Below are 16,568 nucleotides of genomic sequence, written 5' to 3'. Positions count from 1 at the left end.
ATTCGTGATTCCCATTGTTACTCAGCTAAATCTTTGCCGCACACTGTCAGAAAATTCACGGTGTCAATAAAAGTCCACACCAATTAGTGTAAAATTAAACACCATCGGTGTGAATCGTTCGATTCTTGACATCAAGTGGTTTTGAAATCAACACCATTTTGGTGTAATATTTAATACCGCATTTCTAACAGTGCAGTCTAACGGTCACATATCACTGATAAGTATAAATATTTTGCTGACTATTAGAAGACGCAAAGATTCAGCTGACTTATGGTGATTAGAAATCGAGAATGGAGAAAATATTTCATTGGTTGGGTGGAACCAATAATGAATGGTAGAGAAATCCACCATCTCTAGGATTTGACTTTGATTGCAAATTGATTAAAACTTATACTCGAGAAGAATGAATGTAGAAATCGGGGGATTCACTTCGGGCTTCCTATTTTTAGACCCCCATCCGATGATCGTGTTGCGAATTCAATTGCCAATCGGAGTCATTCTGTCTATATACAGATACAACGTCGGCTCGTAATCAGGGGATTTGTCATGCGGATAACTGACCTCGGTTATAACCAGATGTAACCAGCTGACGATTAGTTGAATAGTTATAGGCGTAAAGTCTAGCTAGCTAATACTAATACACACCCAAGCACGAGCAAGGGCGTAAGTGTACTCGTTTAACACAGGCTGAATATGCTCGAGTGCAGGGGCTTTATGTCACGTGCAGTGTCTCATGTGTCTGGCATGACTTTACGAAACTCAAAATCATGTGTTTGGCTATTGCCATATCGGACACCAGAAGGCGCGACATGAGTAGGACGGTATAATGACCAGCAAAACGTTGTAGTAAAATATGCAGGTCCAATGATTTTCTTTACAGACAACTTTGTCGTTGCATAATTTTGTCAGGAACATATTCTTTCAGCGATAATTACCAGGTAATGGATATTGTAAGACTGTGCTGCAAAAATAAATTAAACGTTTGTGCAACAGGTAGAATATGCAATATATTGTCTCTTTTTCTTATTTCGAAAATATTTTTTCACCTTCTCATTCTATTATTTGCTGAGTATTGAGAAAGCAGCTGTTTTACTGATCTTGTATACTAGCTGCTTTTGATCTTGCTACCCTTGAACTTATATAGTTATACAATTATATACACGTTCCAAATCTGACGAAGAACAGCGACGGAAAAGAAGGGGAGGAAAAAAAAACAAGAAAAACCAACGTGGTTCATACAGTATTTAAAAATCATGGACCGCAGCGAGGTTTATTATTTTGTTTGCCTAAAAATTTGCTTCTTTCAAATGTACGCGTGATTTTCGCTGTGTATACAACGCCTGACTCACGGGTAATCATTCCCATTCGAATTCATCCTCCATCATTAACATTTACGAGTGGGAAATGTACACACGATGGATGGTGCTGAGCTTCGATTTTCCAGAGATAAAGTCAATCAGTGTAATAATTTAAATGTAGGAAGTTCCAGTTTTGCGGACAGAGGAAAAGTCCATAAGTAAAACGGTCGTAAAATTTTTGAATTTTCCGCAAAACCCGTGGCAGTGGAATCAGCGTTGCCCGATCTCGTCGGAAGGATTCAAAAATTTCTTTCTTTATTCCTGGGATTGAATTGATGCCGGTGACGATAATAGACCGATGTTGAAATCGCTTAGTGTTGTCTCCGGTTCTTTTCACTCAACATATTATAACTCCGCTTGCATATAAACTCGCAAATTCGCACAGCTGAAACACAACTTTTTATTTTTCATTTACATAGACTAGGTATAACGCTAGCTGCTCGCGAATCACGACGTGTTATGCGGCAGGCTTCTCCGAACCGCTAAAATGTATATACTCGGAAATGAATAATAGCCGGTAATTAATCCGGACATAGATCAACAAACTTTGAACTCGATCAAAACAGGATTTTTCAAATATCGACCAACACCTCCGGCTGACGTCCTGCATCCGCGTGCACGTTATAAATACGACGATTATTGTTGTTATACCTGTACATGATAATAATATATCTATTGCGTAACGACGCCGAAACCGTACGTCGTCAATATTGAGGCTTCGGACTGACTTAATTGTCAGAAATGGTCAGATGAAAATCGTAAATTCGACAAATCGCCCATTGCTCTGCAGACGTTTTGCAGTTTCTGCAAATTTGAATCGTATAAAATGAAACCCAGCAAACATGTGCTGCAAAGTAGCCGATAATTCTCTAGAACCAGAATTTATTTTGCGCCAGTGCCAATAAGCTGGTGCACTTGGGTGCATTTTTTTCCATGAGGAAGTCCTGTAGCACCCGTTTCCAAACTATACAGCAATTTCATTTGCTACCAAATTTTCCGTTTCAATATAAGCCTGTCTATTATTACAAGTCTTCGGCTGCATGTACGCGTAGTTATACCTGCTGCTACAGCATCGTCAATATTTTGTCCAAATTCTGTCTTATGCCAAATAATCAACAGCAAACACCGCAGCAAAACACTTTCGAGAAACTATGCGATGCTGCTGCAGTCGTAAGTCCAAACTTTTGTGCCAATATGCTTCCGAACAACATGCGGTGTGACCATTTTAACAAGTGCTTGCAGATGACGCCAATGCAAAGCCGTTGTTGAGACCGACCATCAGAGTCGTGTAATTTTTTTTTATCGACATCTACGTACACGTATTAAGCTTCAGTTCGTGGAAAGTAAGGACAGCGGTCTGATCTCACATATTCGGAGAGACGACGGTTTATACTCGTTTGTAATTGAAAAATTCCAATTTGTCGAAACGTACCTAATCGAGTCTTTCGCAAGCTTTCATTTTCGCAATCGTGGTTGAGAAGCTACTAAATGAATCATCTCTGATCGTTCAGTGAATTCGACTATCCTGTTTCGTCCATCTTCCATTCCCGCATGTAGAGTGATTTCAAACTGTTCTGGAATTCTTGTACAATGCAGTAAAATGCATAAATGCCTTAACCTTCCGGCTAACTTGTGTTTGCTCCAAAATAAAATGCGAGCTCAATTCTTTTCGAATTATGTGACAATGACTGGCGATGCAGCTGACGCGGTAAAATGCGACGCACGACAGTTGCAACAAATAACAAATGAGTGTTATAGAATTGAACTCGCACATTATTTCGGACGGGAAACAAGTTAGCCGGAAGGTTAAAGCATTTATACATTTTACGTTCAACACTATACGAATTATGTGACAATCATTGGCGACGTAGCTGACGTGAGAAAATGGAATGCACGACGGCTGCAACAAATAACAAATGAATGTTATAGAATTGAACTCGGATATGATTTCGGACCGCAAACAAGTTAGTCGGAAGACTGTACATACAAGATATGCAAGAACTATTTTGAAACAAAAAGCTACTGTCAGCCCGCCGAATTTCAAATATTCCAAATTTTCAGAAACGACTATCATTCTAGGAAAATATTCGGCAGAAGCTTGATCAAATCCGGGGGTGGAGGGAAAAAAATTGAACGATAAATGAGAATGTAGGGAAACTCTAGAGCGTTCCTTTTCCGCGTGCAGTAATCTACTAAAAATAAAAATAAACACCTATTATTGTCGGAGGCGGTTCAGAGGGAGCGTTTGGCGTCTAATCGTAATATACGGCACTTTGCTTCCATGTATCTACATATAGGTATAGGGGTATACTCGAAGTGAGTACCACACTATATTTTCGCCCCCGCGATTAGCGAGGCTGAGTTATTTTGGATCGACGTCGACGACGCCGCACTTCACGATGGGATCTCATCTCGTCGCCGACGCCGATTTCCTCGGGTGGCAACAACATTCAGGTGGTTGTAGAACAAAGCGAAAGATACGACAGGCTGTTGCCCAGTATTATAATCTCGGTACTTTATTAGCTCCACTAAAATTGATTGCATGGCTTGTGCGAGGATAAAAAAAAGGCCGGGGTTGCAGGTTTGGCTCGGATATTTGAACATTTTCATTCCCGATTCTGCAAGCCACTCTCGAACTAAAATATACCCAGGTGAAAAACAACATGAATGAATTACGATGATATCATACGCGATGCAGAAAAATATATTTTACAAACGAAAACGAGAAATAAAGACAAAAGACCTTGTTGATCTTGAATTAAATTTCTTTTGCGAACTATCTGGGGAAATAAGAAAATGGTTCTTGTTTCTATCCAATGAATCGATGCTTTGTCCTGTGGAATCTTATTAGCCTATTTTCTACATTCGTCTCGCTTGGAACGTATTCAACAAAAAATTCAGTTTGTTTACAATATATACTCGAAGGATTTTTTTTCCCATCACGATCTGCATCGGTGATGAAATACAGGCGGAACATTCATCCGGCAAATTTGAACAGCGAGTGATTGACTGTTTCATTCTGACCTACAAACTGCACGTGGCTACATCCGATATTTGGCTCACCTGGACGGCCAGGCTCAAGCTAAACCAGTAGTGCAGCCCATGCCGTATGTACCATCAGGTGGATACTATAAATCTTACTGACCAAGCATCTCGCCCGGCTTATGCAACAGTTCGAACATCAAGATGTGCACATTTAATGGCTACACTTGCACCGATGAACATCTCATTTCTTACATAAATTATAGGTGCAGCAAAATGGGTATCGTTACAATAAGGGTTTAAATAATGTTGGAGTTACAAGAGAATTATGTGGTAAAAGTAACTATTTAGTGTGGTCAAACAAAGCCATAATATCAAATTATCGCAACACTTACGAGGCTGTGTAATTTAAAGGGCCATAATCAAAAAGAATGGTAACTCTTACTAGATTTTCTGGTTGCAGTTACAAAACTAGTTTCCATTTTGTACCGAGAAATATATTTTCAGATTATGGTAGAAAATAAAAACAGTTAAGGACACAATTTACCTACCGATCGACCGTTCTTTGAAAATTTATAACAATGTCTATGAAATTCTGTTCAAGGCATATGAGTTGTTAAAAAATTGGCTTGCCGATTCCGCAAAAGGAGACTGATAACTAGACATGAACTTTCCCCTCTTAATCTAAGCTCTGCTAAATGTTTGGGTCAATTGCCAAAAGTCTGGAAGATTTAACGCGACCTCTGGTCAACCGTAATTCTAAGTCAAGCTGCAAGATTCTGCAAATAGAAGGAAGGAAGAGGAAGTTGAATACGTGGACGAGGTCGAGGTGCTACTGATATTCATGGCGGATGTTTCGGTGCAACCCGACGCAATGACAGATTTGTTTAATACGGTTGATAAGAACTTTGCACTCCCTGAAAACTAAAGTTAGCAGAACAGTCCCGTGTATCGTATATTTTTGCGTAGGTTGACAGGTGTGGGTCGAATGGAGGAACTGATGCTCTTTCCGCGTGCGGAAAAACTGCCTTGAGACCAAATTACCGCGTCTATACATCATATTGCCGCTCTAATTGGCTTGATGAATGCTCCAGAAACCGCTTCAGTGGTGTCACACGTTTTGAAAAATTACGCGTCCTTCACCCGATTGTCAGCTGCAAGTAAAATCGCGTGATATTTCCTGACTTTGAAAATAATAACATAGGTCAAGAAATTAGAAAAAGTTTTTTTTTGATTTTATACTTGAATGAATGAATTTTGATTGTATACATTGAATAATAGCAAAAATCTTCATTTACTACTTATAAAGTTTGCTTTTGTTTTTTTTTTTACATTGATAAATAAGTATTGGGAGTGTTTGGTTAATACTGTTAATAGTATAAGCAGCAGGTAGCAGCATGTTGAATTAAAAATCAAAATTTATTTAAAAAGAACCTAGACTCGAAATTCGTGTTGACCGGTGCAATCGGATTTTTTCCAGTAATAAATGTTTCGCGAATTATGTTCAAAACTCTCGAGGTCAAAGTAAGTATAATATTCGGTTAAGCTTCTTTGCACACACGACGTATAACATAAGCTATACCTGAAAAAGTATAGCGGAAAAAGTTTTAAACTTCAAAGCTTGATGTTACGCGAAAATTTCAATCTGTTATAAATTTTATAGAGAAACCGGATGTGTATAACCGCGTAAATATAAATATTATAGATGCACGACGTAAGAAATTTCCCTTTGCTCGGATAGGATAATTTAATAATCACACGCGCGTCTTCCGAGCGGCAAGCAAAGCGAAATGCGAATTTTGTGCATAAAATCTGTATCGCATACGTGCGTTATTGTTTATACGTCATTCGACGTTTATACGTATTTTGAGAGCGTATTGATTACACGTTACAGGATTATATCACTTGTTAGTCGAGCTTTGAGTCGGATGCCGATGAAAGCTTTCAGCCAAGACAGGTGGCGAACCTTTCATTATTCCTACTTTATTGTATCCACATTCTCTTGCGTAACACCATCGGGCGCCTTTGAGACCAGACTTTGTCTGTAGACGCGGAAATCCCGATGCGTGTGTCTAATTTCTTTGTTTAATTTCTTTTTCATCACCGAATCATGATAAATGGTATTTTTATTTTTTTTATTTTGTCATTAGTTTGAAACTAGATCGTTTATCTTGGCTCTTAACGTTCTTCAAAATCTGATCAATTGAAATTAGGTTGATAAAACGATGAAATAATTTCACCTCGTAATCGATGCCGTAATTGATTGGAAATGAAATACCATAGCACCGAAAAGATTGTCTCATTGTCAGTCACGAGTACGAAGCAGGCGAAAAATCTGGGTGTCGACGAAGTGAAGTGAGACGAGAAAAAAAAACAAATCAACCAACCGAAAGCCGTCGGAGAGAGAGAGAGAGAGAGACAGAGAGAGATAGCGAGTGGGTGCGAAGTTAAAAAAAAGTTTTGCTCTAAACTCGCTCTCATTCTTTAAATATTTATGCACGAGGAAAGAAGAAATGCTCTCTTTGTTTCTCTATTTCTTTCGTTTCCTCGTCTATAAAGAACCAGCTGCAACGAGGTCAGGATCTTATAACGTATAGAGAGCGGTAAAAACCAGGCACAATTAGCTAATTGAGGCAAAGCCTGCGGTATCGCGTATCAGATGTCCGTATAGTGCAGTCCCGATTTTGGGTCAGAGAGTCCAGCAGCCTCGGGGTTCCGTATCTCGCTATCTTCCCTTATTACGCATACGCTCAAGCAGAGATCGCGCCATAGGACGGATATGCAGGCGTCTCTCGATATATTTTTAGGCAGCTCGCTTCAAAGTCTCGAGTCCGTCTCCCGATCTCTCTGTTTACCGGATGGACGCTGAAGGGAAAGGTCTAGTTTCGAGACAGCCGAGCATGCCACTATGTCATTGGGCCACGATCGAGAATAGAAGCACCCCGATACCAATCGCCGATCATCGAATTCCTGCAGCCGGGACATCGATCTCGCCCGTGATCAGGCGACTGGCCGGGATGCCTAGGAAAATCACCCTGGAGACAGCTCGACGTGCAGTTTATTGACCTCTCCGCTATTTCTCAAAGAAATTCTATCTCATACGCCTGCCGCATGCTTAGATCACGTTTGGCTAAATCTAATCGCGGATTCGAATAGGTCAACCGGATGCGTTTATACCTCGCGTTTTTACCCTTTGTTTTCTCTTAGATTATACACGTTTATTTGTAGGCGATTTTACCTTCGGAAACCTTTCGGAAACTGCCTGTAATAACCGCACAGCGTAAGTGTTACGTAATCAATTTTTTTTTTCTTTTTATTTTTTTTTTTTTTAGGTTTGACCAAGGTACGAAAAATTCTTAAATAACACCGAGAGAAACTATTCTCTAATTCACATTTCATTCCCAATAAGCCTATATTGTTACAATATGTGTGGAAATTTTGTTTACCCTGTATTAGAGACAGAAAGAGCAATCAATTGTATACTGAATTCTTGCGGATGTAATCGTAATGTCACGGACTATATTATAACGACTTTAGAATTACATTTATAATAAAGCGAAATCTCAAATAAAGACTCTAGCATAAGGTAAATATCTTTCCTTACTTATCTTTTATTTTCCGTTACATTTGTACCCTGCATCAAAGATCTTACACAAAGTGATAATTTATGTACCGTAATTTGGGTATCTGCTTCTAGCTGCGGTCTGACGAATGGAAAGTGAACCGTCATTGCATATACGCGGTATAAGCTATTGTGTAATTAGGTGTTACACTAAGTGGTATAATAGGAGATAAAAGTAACAGACGTATAATATAGGTATGTGTGCGTTGGTTAGTTGGGTAACATTTTTAATCCTCAGCTTCTTAGCCCTTGCAGACGCGACACGTCGCTAAGAATTCCAGGCTTGAAAAGAAGAGCAACGTATTTTGTGAATCTAAATTTTTAATAATCTACATCTTATATGGCCAGATGACCAACTTTTCGTATTTCTCACTATAACTCATGTACATATAATATACTTATATCTTTTTCAAATACGCACGTCGCTGATCCACGTTAGACACGATCAGATGTTGTATGTTATATACACGTCTATATGATACGCTCTGTAGTTGATATTTTTATGAATCGGCAGGCTCTATAAATAAATATGTGCAATATATGTATAGATATATAATATTACAGCATCACCGCGAGTTAAGCGGAAAACTGTAATCTTTAATTCACCGTGATTCCGAATTTTGTTATATATGGTTAATGATTGATAATTAGAATTTTTGTTCAACCCCAAATGAAGGATCCATTTGAAAAATTGAATAAATCAATAAGTAAGTTAAAACGCGAGTGCAATTTGTCACTTATTTTTAGTGAAACAATTAGCGCGATTTGAAATCTTTGACTGAGAGGTAATTTCGTCCGGAATTTAGTAACGTGTGAAAAAATACGAGGCGTGTATATTCACTCAGTTATATATCCATACCTATAATAAAGCAATGCGTTTACGTCGCGAAGACGATGAAAAATCTTCTAAGAAATAAAATAAAAATATACCGTCCAAACATGCTGGATAAATAGGATTGTACACGTTCTTGTACAGAAACCCGAATTGAAAATGTCGTTCAAATTAGTAATGGTATAAACGCGTGAAAAGTATTCGCAGAAGTAGACAGACTGTGAAATTTGCATAAATAATAAAGCGGCTGGGTACAGAAAAAAAATATGTTCTCGAATTTATGAATGTGACAAATTGATTTTCCCAATATGTCTTATTTATATCTTGATGAGAAATGCTCGCGAAGAGTAACACACTTTTCTAACAAAATATCAGATATATATCTTGGAAAGGATTTTTCTCCGATTTGTCCTACACATTGTTGGCGATTGTAATTAGCTGATGAGGAATTACGATTTGGTAAAAATTGTACATAGATGCGTGGTGGCAAATTTCTAAATTCCATATCGATTATGAAGAGGTAATTTAACAATGTGGACAATCATTGGGAAACCCTGAAGTTGACCGGGAAGTTTTTGCCACCGGGAAAGTCGAGAAGGAGGCGGAAAAGAAGCCACTAACCAGTAGTTTTCTTAAAATTCTAAGGGTACTTGTAAATTGCATCGATTTTAAAATAAGTGGGTAATCGAAGGGTTGATGATACAGTTCGATCGATAAATTGCAATAGGTTCAAGTCAAACAAATGTGAACAAGTCCGGTCTGTTACAATGTTCTGGTACAGTTCTTGGTACTAATTGATTCAAAGTTCTGAGTTATGACAAATTGATGTAATGAGTTAAAATGCGTGTGTCTAGTCAGACCATTCGGGACCAACTGATAATCGTCTCCCGAAGGAACGACGCCCTTTTGCCAAATTCAAAGGGGAAGCAGCTTCCTCCCTTTTCTTGGAATTGGTCTAACAATGAGCTGCAAATTGTCATCTGCTCGCAATTAACTGTCTCTTCCTGGTCGTTGCCTCGAACTCGAGATTTTCTGAAAGAGAAAATAAACATCAATTCCTAGTCCATATTGTCTCAAAGCTGTTACGAAGTAATTCTGTTATATATTAGACCGAAGTGCTTTCTCTATAAGCTTTACTAATTGCTTGATAATTTACAGAGGCATAATATTGTTTATCGTATCCGGACGTATTGTGGATTCGAACGATTCGTTGATCATTCACGTTACATGACAACTTTGTAACTCCAGTGCAGGAAAGGTATAACATCTCCGTAAGCATCCACGTGTACTGTGAAAGCTCCGACTTCACCGTGTCGCAATTTCTTCGGTAATTCCGGTACATATCTTAAACCTCATTGTGCCCAGAAATTGTAAAACAAATACGCACGAGCAATTCCTTCGAGTAACAAAGCACTCGCTGTAATCCCAACAAACTACAATAAATTCAGTTTTATCAGTAAATACAACAATCCTCGTACCTGTATCTAATTACATAGGTACCTATGTGTGCAATATATCGTGTAACCTGCAGAGTTAAAAACTTGTCGAAAATAAAAAAAATACGTATATTAAGTATCCTGAGAAAACTGCATATGGTCCCAAACGATATAATGAAGCATTCGCAAGTTTTATCTAATAGCTCGGAGAAAAAGAGCAGCGGATATAATCTTTGCAGGAATTGGCGCAAATTTTCGTTGGGAAATTGCAGGTATTTCGAGAAATCATCTGTGACCTTTTTTTTTGGATTATATGCATTAAAATTGTACCATGTTTTATCCTATTGGAAGAAAGATTGACCCGGTTCGGTGGGCCGAAATCGCGCCAACTGCGACCATCAACTTGAAAGCAAAAATTTCAGGCTCATTCGATCGCAGGCTGTGAAAGCCTTTCGTGAATAATGTCGTACAATTAGCTACATACAACCAATCAACTAATCACTGAAAAGACGATTCATGAAATAGATACTGAAAATTTTTCCCTATTTTATAATTCTCACGAGATATACCTCGTAATAAATATTGCCAATCAGTTTAGAGGTTCCGCTGGTTCCGCAGATCATTGATAACTCTGTTAGTGAAAAAATGGGAATAAGATACCTTCGAAAAAAGCAAAGTTCGAGATGCTACAAAAGCCCCGCGATAATTACCGGGAAGAAACGGTAGAATAGCTCATTGATGCACGTGCGCGTCTAATGCTTGCCAGTTACGCCCTTAAAGGAGGTCGCCACCTCCGACGACCTTTATTCAACCTTGGACAGTCAATCTGCCGACGGAGAAAATCGGTGTGTATCCTTGTGAATTCAGTACGTGGGTCGGGCCGCGATCAGTCATCATTCTTCAGTGGTCTCTTCGGTTTGTCAACCTCGCAACGAGACACCAGCGTAAAACAAAAAGCGACGATGTCATTCAACAAATTAAGCATCGATCAGGTTGATTTAGCCGGCAAGAGAGTGCTGATGCGGTAAGTATATTCGCGCAACAATTTATACATAATATACACGCCGGCAGATTTTACTTCGAAATGTCAGTTACTTCCGCTCTTCGCACTTTCTTTGAATTATATCACAACCACTTCATGCCCTTTGATTTCAATCGTTCGCGACTACCGTATAAATTCAGTTTGCGACTAGCAGACGACGTTCAAATGTCAGATTAGGTTAATTCTCATTTTATTTATATTTGAAGGGGTGCCCTTGAGGCGAGATACCAAAAAATTTTCCTCGTTTTTTAGCGTCTGTATGTATAAGATAATTCAATTTTCAGAGTCGACTTCAACGTCCCGATGAAAGATGGAAAAATTACCAACAAGCAGCGAATCGTTGCCGCTGTCGATTCGGTCAAGTATGCTTTGGAGAAGAATGCCAAATCCGTTGTAATGATGTGCCACTTGGGGCGACCGGATGGCACAAGGAATATGAAGTACACCCTGGCACCCATTGTTCCTGAGCTCAAGGCTCTGCTAGGCAAAGACATCACCTTTCTGGACGACTGTGTCGGTCCTGAGGTCGAAAAGGTCTGCGCGGATCCAGTGCCGGGATCTTTGATTTTATTGGAAAACTTGAGATTCCACATCGAGGAAGAGGGCAAGGGTGTTGGGCCTGACGGGACCAAGGTAACCCCAAGATTCGTATACTGTCGATTTGTAACTTTAATTTGTCGAAAAGTTTCTGAATCTAAGTCATATTTGTATAAACTAAACATGTATAACGCTTTTATTATCACAGATCAAGGCTGACAAGGAGAAAGTTGTGGCATTCAGAGCATCTCTTCGAAAACTTGGAGATGTTTACGTTAACGATGCTTTTGGAACGGCTCATCGTGCTCATAGTTCGATGCTAGGCGAGGGCTTCGACGTTAGAGCCAGCGGTTTCACATTGAAAAAAGAATTGCAGTACTTTGCTAAGGCACTGGACAATCCAGACAAACCACTGCTGGCCATACTTGGGGGAGCCAAAGTAGCGGATAAAATTCAACTGATCAATAACCTGCTGGACAAGGTTGACGAAATGATCATCGGTGGTGGAATGGCATTCACATTTCTGAAAGTCACGAAAAACATGAAGGTAAGGTGATCAGAAAGCAGTAGATTTTTATCACATTGAAGTGCGACTCAGATGATAATAATAATAACAATTGTATTCATTGGTCTGATTTTACAGATTGGTGCTTCTCTCTTTGACGAAGAAGGTGCAAAAATCGTTAATGACCTTCTGGAAAAAGCAAAAAAGAATAACGTACAAGTACATTTACCTGTGGATTTCCTGACGGGTGATAAATTTGCTGAAAACGCAACTGTTGGAACTGCTGATGTTGAAACAGGCATTGCTGACGGCCTTTTGGGTCTCGACATTGGTCCTAAATCACAGGCTATATTTGCTGGTAAATAATAATAGCAAACAACAAGGGATTGACACTCTCGCTATGGGATGAATCCGAAATTGATACGGCTTTCAAATTACAGAACCTCTGAAGCGAGCAAAGGTAATCGTGTGGAACGGTCCGGCAGGAGTTTTTGAGTTTGAAAACTTCAGCAAAGGTACAAAGAGTCTGATGGACGGTGTTGTTGCTGCCACACAGCGTGGTGCAATCACGATAATCGGCGGTGGTGATACAGCTACTTGCGCAGTAAAATGGCAAACAGAAGACAAAGTTAGCCATGTCAGTACTGGCGGTGGTGCCAGCTTGGAGCTTCTAGAAGGCAAAGTTTTACCAGGAGTTGCGGCTCTTTCCGATGCCCCATAAATGGGGCAAAAGGTTCCTGTACAATTCACAAACTCTTGACTTTTCAGAGCAGATTAGCACTGTTTGAACCACTATGTGTATATAGAATATCGATTCCTGAAACGTGATATAAAGATTTAGTTCTATGTAATCTCTTTAGATGTCACGTTTTATCTCTATAAGAATATTGTACCAAAATGTATCATGTTGCTATTTAATAAAAGTTAACGATTCTAATTCTAAATTCATGTGAATTATGCTGGCATATTGTATGCGATCACCTAGCTTTACATTGACCTGGAAGCTCCAGTCGTCTAAGAATGTCAATCAATAGGACAACCGCGTGTAACAGTGAAAATGTGCCATACCTCAGAAGTAGTCCTAAGGGTTCTGGCTGTCCACCTCTGTTCACTGCGATCAATTAGACAATTTAAGACTTCTCACTTATCTCGAGGACATGTTAAATATAACAACATTGTAACGATGAATAAATAACAATTTATGTGTATAAACATCTAACTCATGGCACTTACAAAAATGTTGAAACCCGTCCCATGAACAGACTAACAAACATAGCCATGTCTCATATGGCGCAAGGGTATAATAAATATTAACACGTACCTAGATGAAATAAATCTGCTGAACCGAGTATAACAGAATAAAAATTTACTATCTGTAAAAAAAAGTAGTAACGCGTATAAGGACATATTTATTATTACCTTATAATTACCATTTTCCCGTAGGTGGCTAGTGAAGATCACAGATCGTGTTTAGGTTTTATTTTTAAATTATAATATGGTGACCTATTCCTTATATATTACATCTATATGCATAATGCATGTATTGTCAGTAGGGATGTGACTGGACCAGAAGTGTTAAATCTTGTCAAAGTCGAATTTTCGCATCCCTAACGTTATGTTTGTAATTCGTACATAACATTGCGAAGTATATACATGTATACACGTACCTACACCGCATTTTAGGTAAGATACACGTAAAATAAGAAAACAAACCCTATGCACGGCGCGTAGAAAATTGTGCGAGGCAGTTGCTACATGAAAAACGATCACGTACTCCATACTCAAACCGATGTGCACACAAATGAAATAAAGTCATGAAATTAATCGAACAACTACCCCACATCATATTAATTTCAATGATGAAAAGAGAATTTTATGTAATCTATCATTGAAAATGCAAATGACTGTAGATATGCTATAGATATCTGTCGGCACTAGTGTTGCGAAATAAAAATGGAAGCTCAGCAAATCAAAAAATATGGTAAAGGCAACTACTGAAGTGAAATATTTTTGTCATTTCAATCTAGGTCTTTGTTTATAAAAAACAAATAAATCTTACTATTGGAGAATAAAAGTTTTTAAAATGGCCATTTCATTAAAACAATGTTATGAAAATCGATACTGACGAAGTTTGACAATCTTTTTTTCTTTGTCAAACATATTGCGACATTTCTAAGGCTACGTAAGAATTTTATACTTTTACATGACGCAGCAGTTTTCAGGTGGGTCAACTCCGGGTGGAAAAACTGGATTTCCTTCAGCATCGCACTTGAAAAGTGCAGGAGCACCGACCAACTCTTCTGGTGGTTGCCCGCAGTTCTGCATTTGGTTCATCAATGCCAATGTCTTTTCAAAGCGAGCCTTTTTCACTTCATCAGAGTCGTCTTCTTTCTCATTTTCCAGCTCTGCACATACCTAGGGAAGCGAACCACATAAATGAATCTCGCATCAGTTTCTGATATTATCTCTCATTATAATTTCAGTTAAAACGTTTGCCTGCCTATGGTGACAATTATTAAATTGCACACCTTTTGCATGAGATTTAATTGTTCCGTGTATCTTTCAAAATCAGCTGCTGGTAGAGTGGGTTTTTTTTCTTCAAGCCACACTGGATATTTATCAACTAACTCTTTCATTGTGGGATATAAAACCTCCTTGGACAATAAAGACTGCATCATCCCTTGCATGAAAGATGGGAATTCGCCAGACTCTTCCTCCAGAGATGTCCTCCCGAACATAGCAGCCAGATCTGCTTCTCCCAATCCTGGCACCGGGTTCTATTACAAAAAGTGTACATCAAAAATCAAAATTTGTGGCAAAATATTCTGAAAATAAAATACTACACATGTAACCTAGTGTTCTATCAATATGATTTAGTTGAATATATAAAAAAGTGCTCAAAAATCAAGGGTTTTCTTCAGTGTTGAACATCACCTGCAGATCCTGACTCGTACTGGACAAATCTTTAAGCGCTTGTGAAATGGCTGACTGAAAGTCACTGCGAGAACTTTCGCTCCCAAGATCGCCTTCCCCTGTGATAGCACTGGCTACAGTTTGTGCCATTTTTTGGAAAGAGGCTCCCAGATCGTTATCATCACCTATGCAATAAATTGTGTTATAACAACTCGACAATTATTTCTTCAGTTATCACCATTTTGTATCAGGTTCTGTAGGTTTTTTTCGAACTGGTCTGCAGCTTGTTTGATAAAATCTTGCGTCCACTGATCTTCAGCGCCAGCTGCGGCATCCGGCTGCTCCAATTGTGCCGACGATGCAACTGCCGTTGCATCGGTTTTTGGTTTATCGCTTTGAACCTGATTGAAATCCTCGAGAGCGCCTGGAAAAATTTAAAAGTTTGCTATTACATTGATTTCAAATTCAAAATTCACATCTGATGAAACCTGCATACTAAAATTGCAAAAACTAAGCTTAAACCGAATTAAATTGATAAGATGACCTACATATATCGAATTCCTAATAATAAACGGATAAAGCATGCATTTTATTTTTTGTACCAAGACAACAATTGACTAAGCAGGTGTTATGGAACAATTGACAAAAATTCTAGGTCAATTTCTAACATTACATAACAGTAAAATTATTGAAAAAGGAAGACTGTATAAAATAAAATTTTGATCTATTATCTGGTGGCCAGAAATTTCATTGGAAGGTTATAAATAATCTTGACTTCATAATTATCGCTAAATAATGAAAATAACAGCTATAGACGCTGTTCGTTTCAGTGGTTATAGGTTATGTTTGTGCATAATAATTTTTCATCACCAAGTCGTTGCTGATTTTTGCAAACGGAGATTACGCCGTAAATGAAAATGTAATTTGCGTCAGTACTCACTATCCAATAAGTCGTTTAATTCCGCATCTGCAGGTTCTCCAGATTTTTTCTTATCCTCAGACATTGTCGAGTTGCTTCCCGCTACGTCACGCGCGAACAATTAAATAAATCCCAAGCCTAAAGACCTCGCGCGCTTCTGCTTAGTGTATTACAAAAATTAAATTCCAGCGGCCGAATCACAACTTTCTTTGCGACGCGTGGCGTACCAATGCCGCGTATCAGCACAAAGTTCAACCCATATAACCAGATGAAAAATTTTTTCGCAACTTAATTAACTTATTTTCCTTGCCTTCCTTATTTTTTATACAGATTCGAGTAAGATTTAATGAAACTTTTAATGATCGTTTTGGTCACGTATACCTACGTAGTTTTACTTGAATTGCATTATTCGGATCACGAAT

The 16,568-nt window shown here is 38.6% G+C and overlaps 2 protein-coding genes and 1 long non-coding RNA gene across 3 annotated transcripts; 1 reads left to right on the top strand and 2 right to left on the bottom strand.

The window, feature by feature from the left end:
• Nucleotides 1-7,922: 7,922 nt before the first annotated feature.
• Nucleotides 7,923-11,133, bottom strand: LOC138190787 (uncharacterized). The gene is made up of 2 exons (XR_011176856.1): nt 10,994-11,133; nt 7,923-9,826 (listed from the first exon to the last, which is right to left on the bottom strand). It is a non-coding gene; the product is annotated as an uncharacterized lncRNA (long non-coding RNA).
• On the top strand, nt 11,117-13,258 carry Pgk (phosphoglycerate kinase). Its single transcript, XM_046619858.2, has 5 exons — nt 11,117-11,254; nt 11,557-11,905; nt 12,018-12,356; nt 12,453-12,672; nt 12,755-13,258. The coding sequence occupies exons 1-5, from the start codon at nt 11,193-11,195 to the stop codon at nt 13,033-13,035; spliced, it is 1,251 nt and encodes a 416-aa protein (XP_046475814.1). The 5' UTR covers nt 11,117-11,192; the 3' UTR covers nt 13,036-13,258.
• On the bottom strand, nt 12,818-16,514 carry Pex19 (peroxin 19). The gene is made up of 5 exons (XM_046619860.2): nt 16,168-16,514; nt 15,466-15,651; nt 15,249-15,412; nt 14,843-15,091; nt 12,818-14,729 (listed from the first exon to the last, which is right to left on the bottom strand). Exons 1-5 carry the CDS (start codon nt 16,229-16,231, stop codon nt 14,514-14,516), a joined length of 879 nt encoding a protein of 292 aa, XP_046475816.1. The 5' UTR covers nt 16,232-16,514; the 3' UTR covers nt 12,818-14,513.
• Between the last annotated feature and the right edge of the window lie 54 nt (nt 16,515-16,568).

This window comes from Neodiprion pinetum, chromosome 4, assembly GCF_021155775.2.
Source record: "Neodiprion pinetum isolate iyNeoPine1 chromosome 4, iyNeoPine1.2, whole genome shotgun sequence".
NCBI classification, from domain to species: Eukaryota; Metazoa; Arthropoda; class Insecta; order Hymenoptera; family Diprionidae; genus Neodiprion; species Neodiprion pinetum.
The sequence above is the reverse complement of the archived record's forward strand: the minus strand, read 5'-3'. Positions and strand labels throughout refer to the sequence as shown.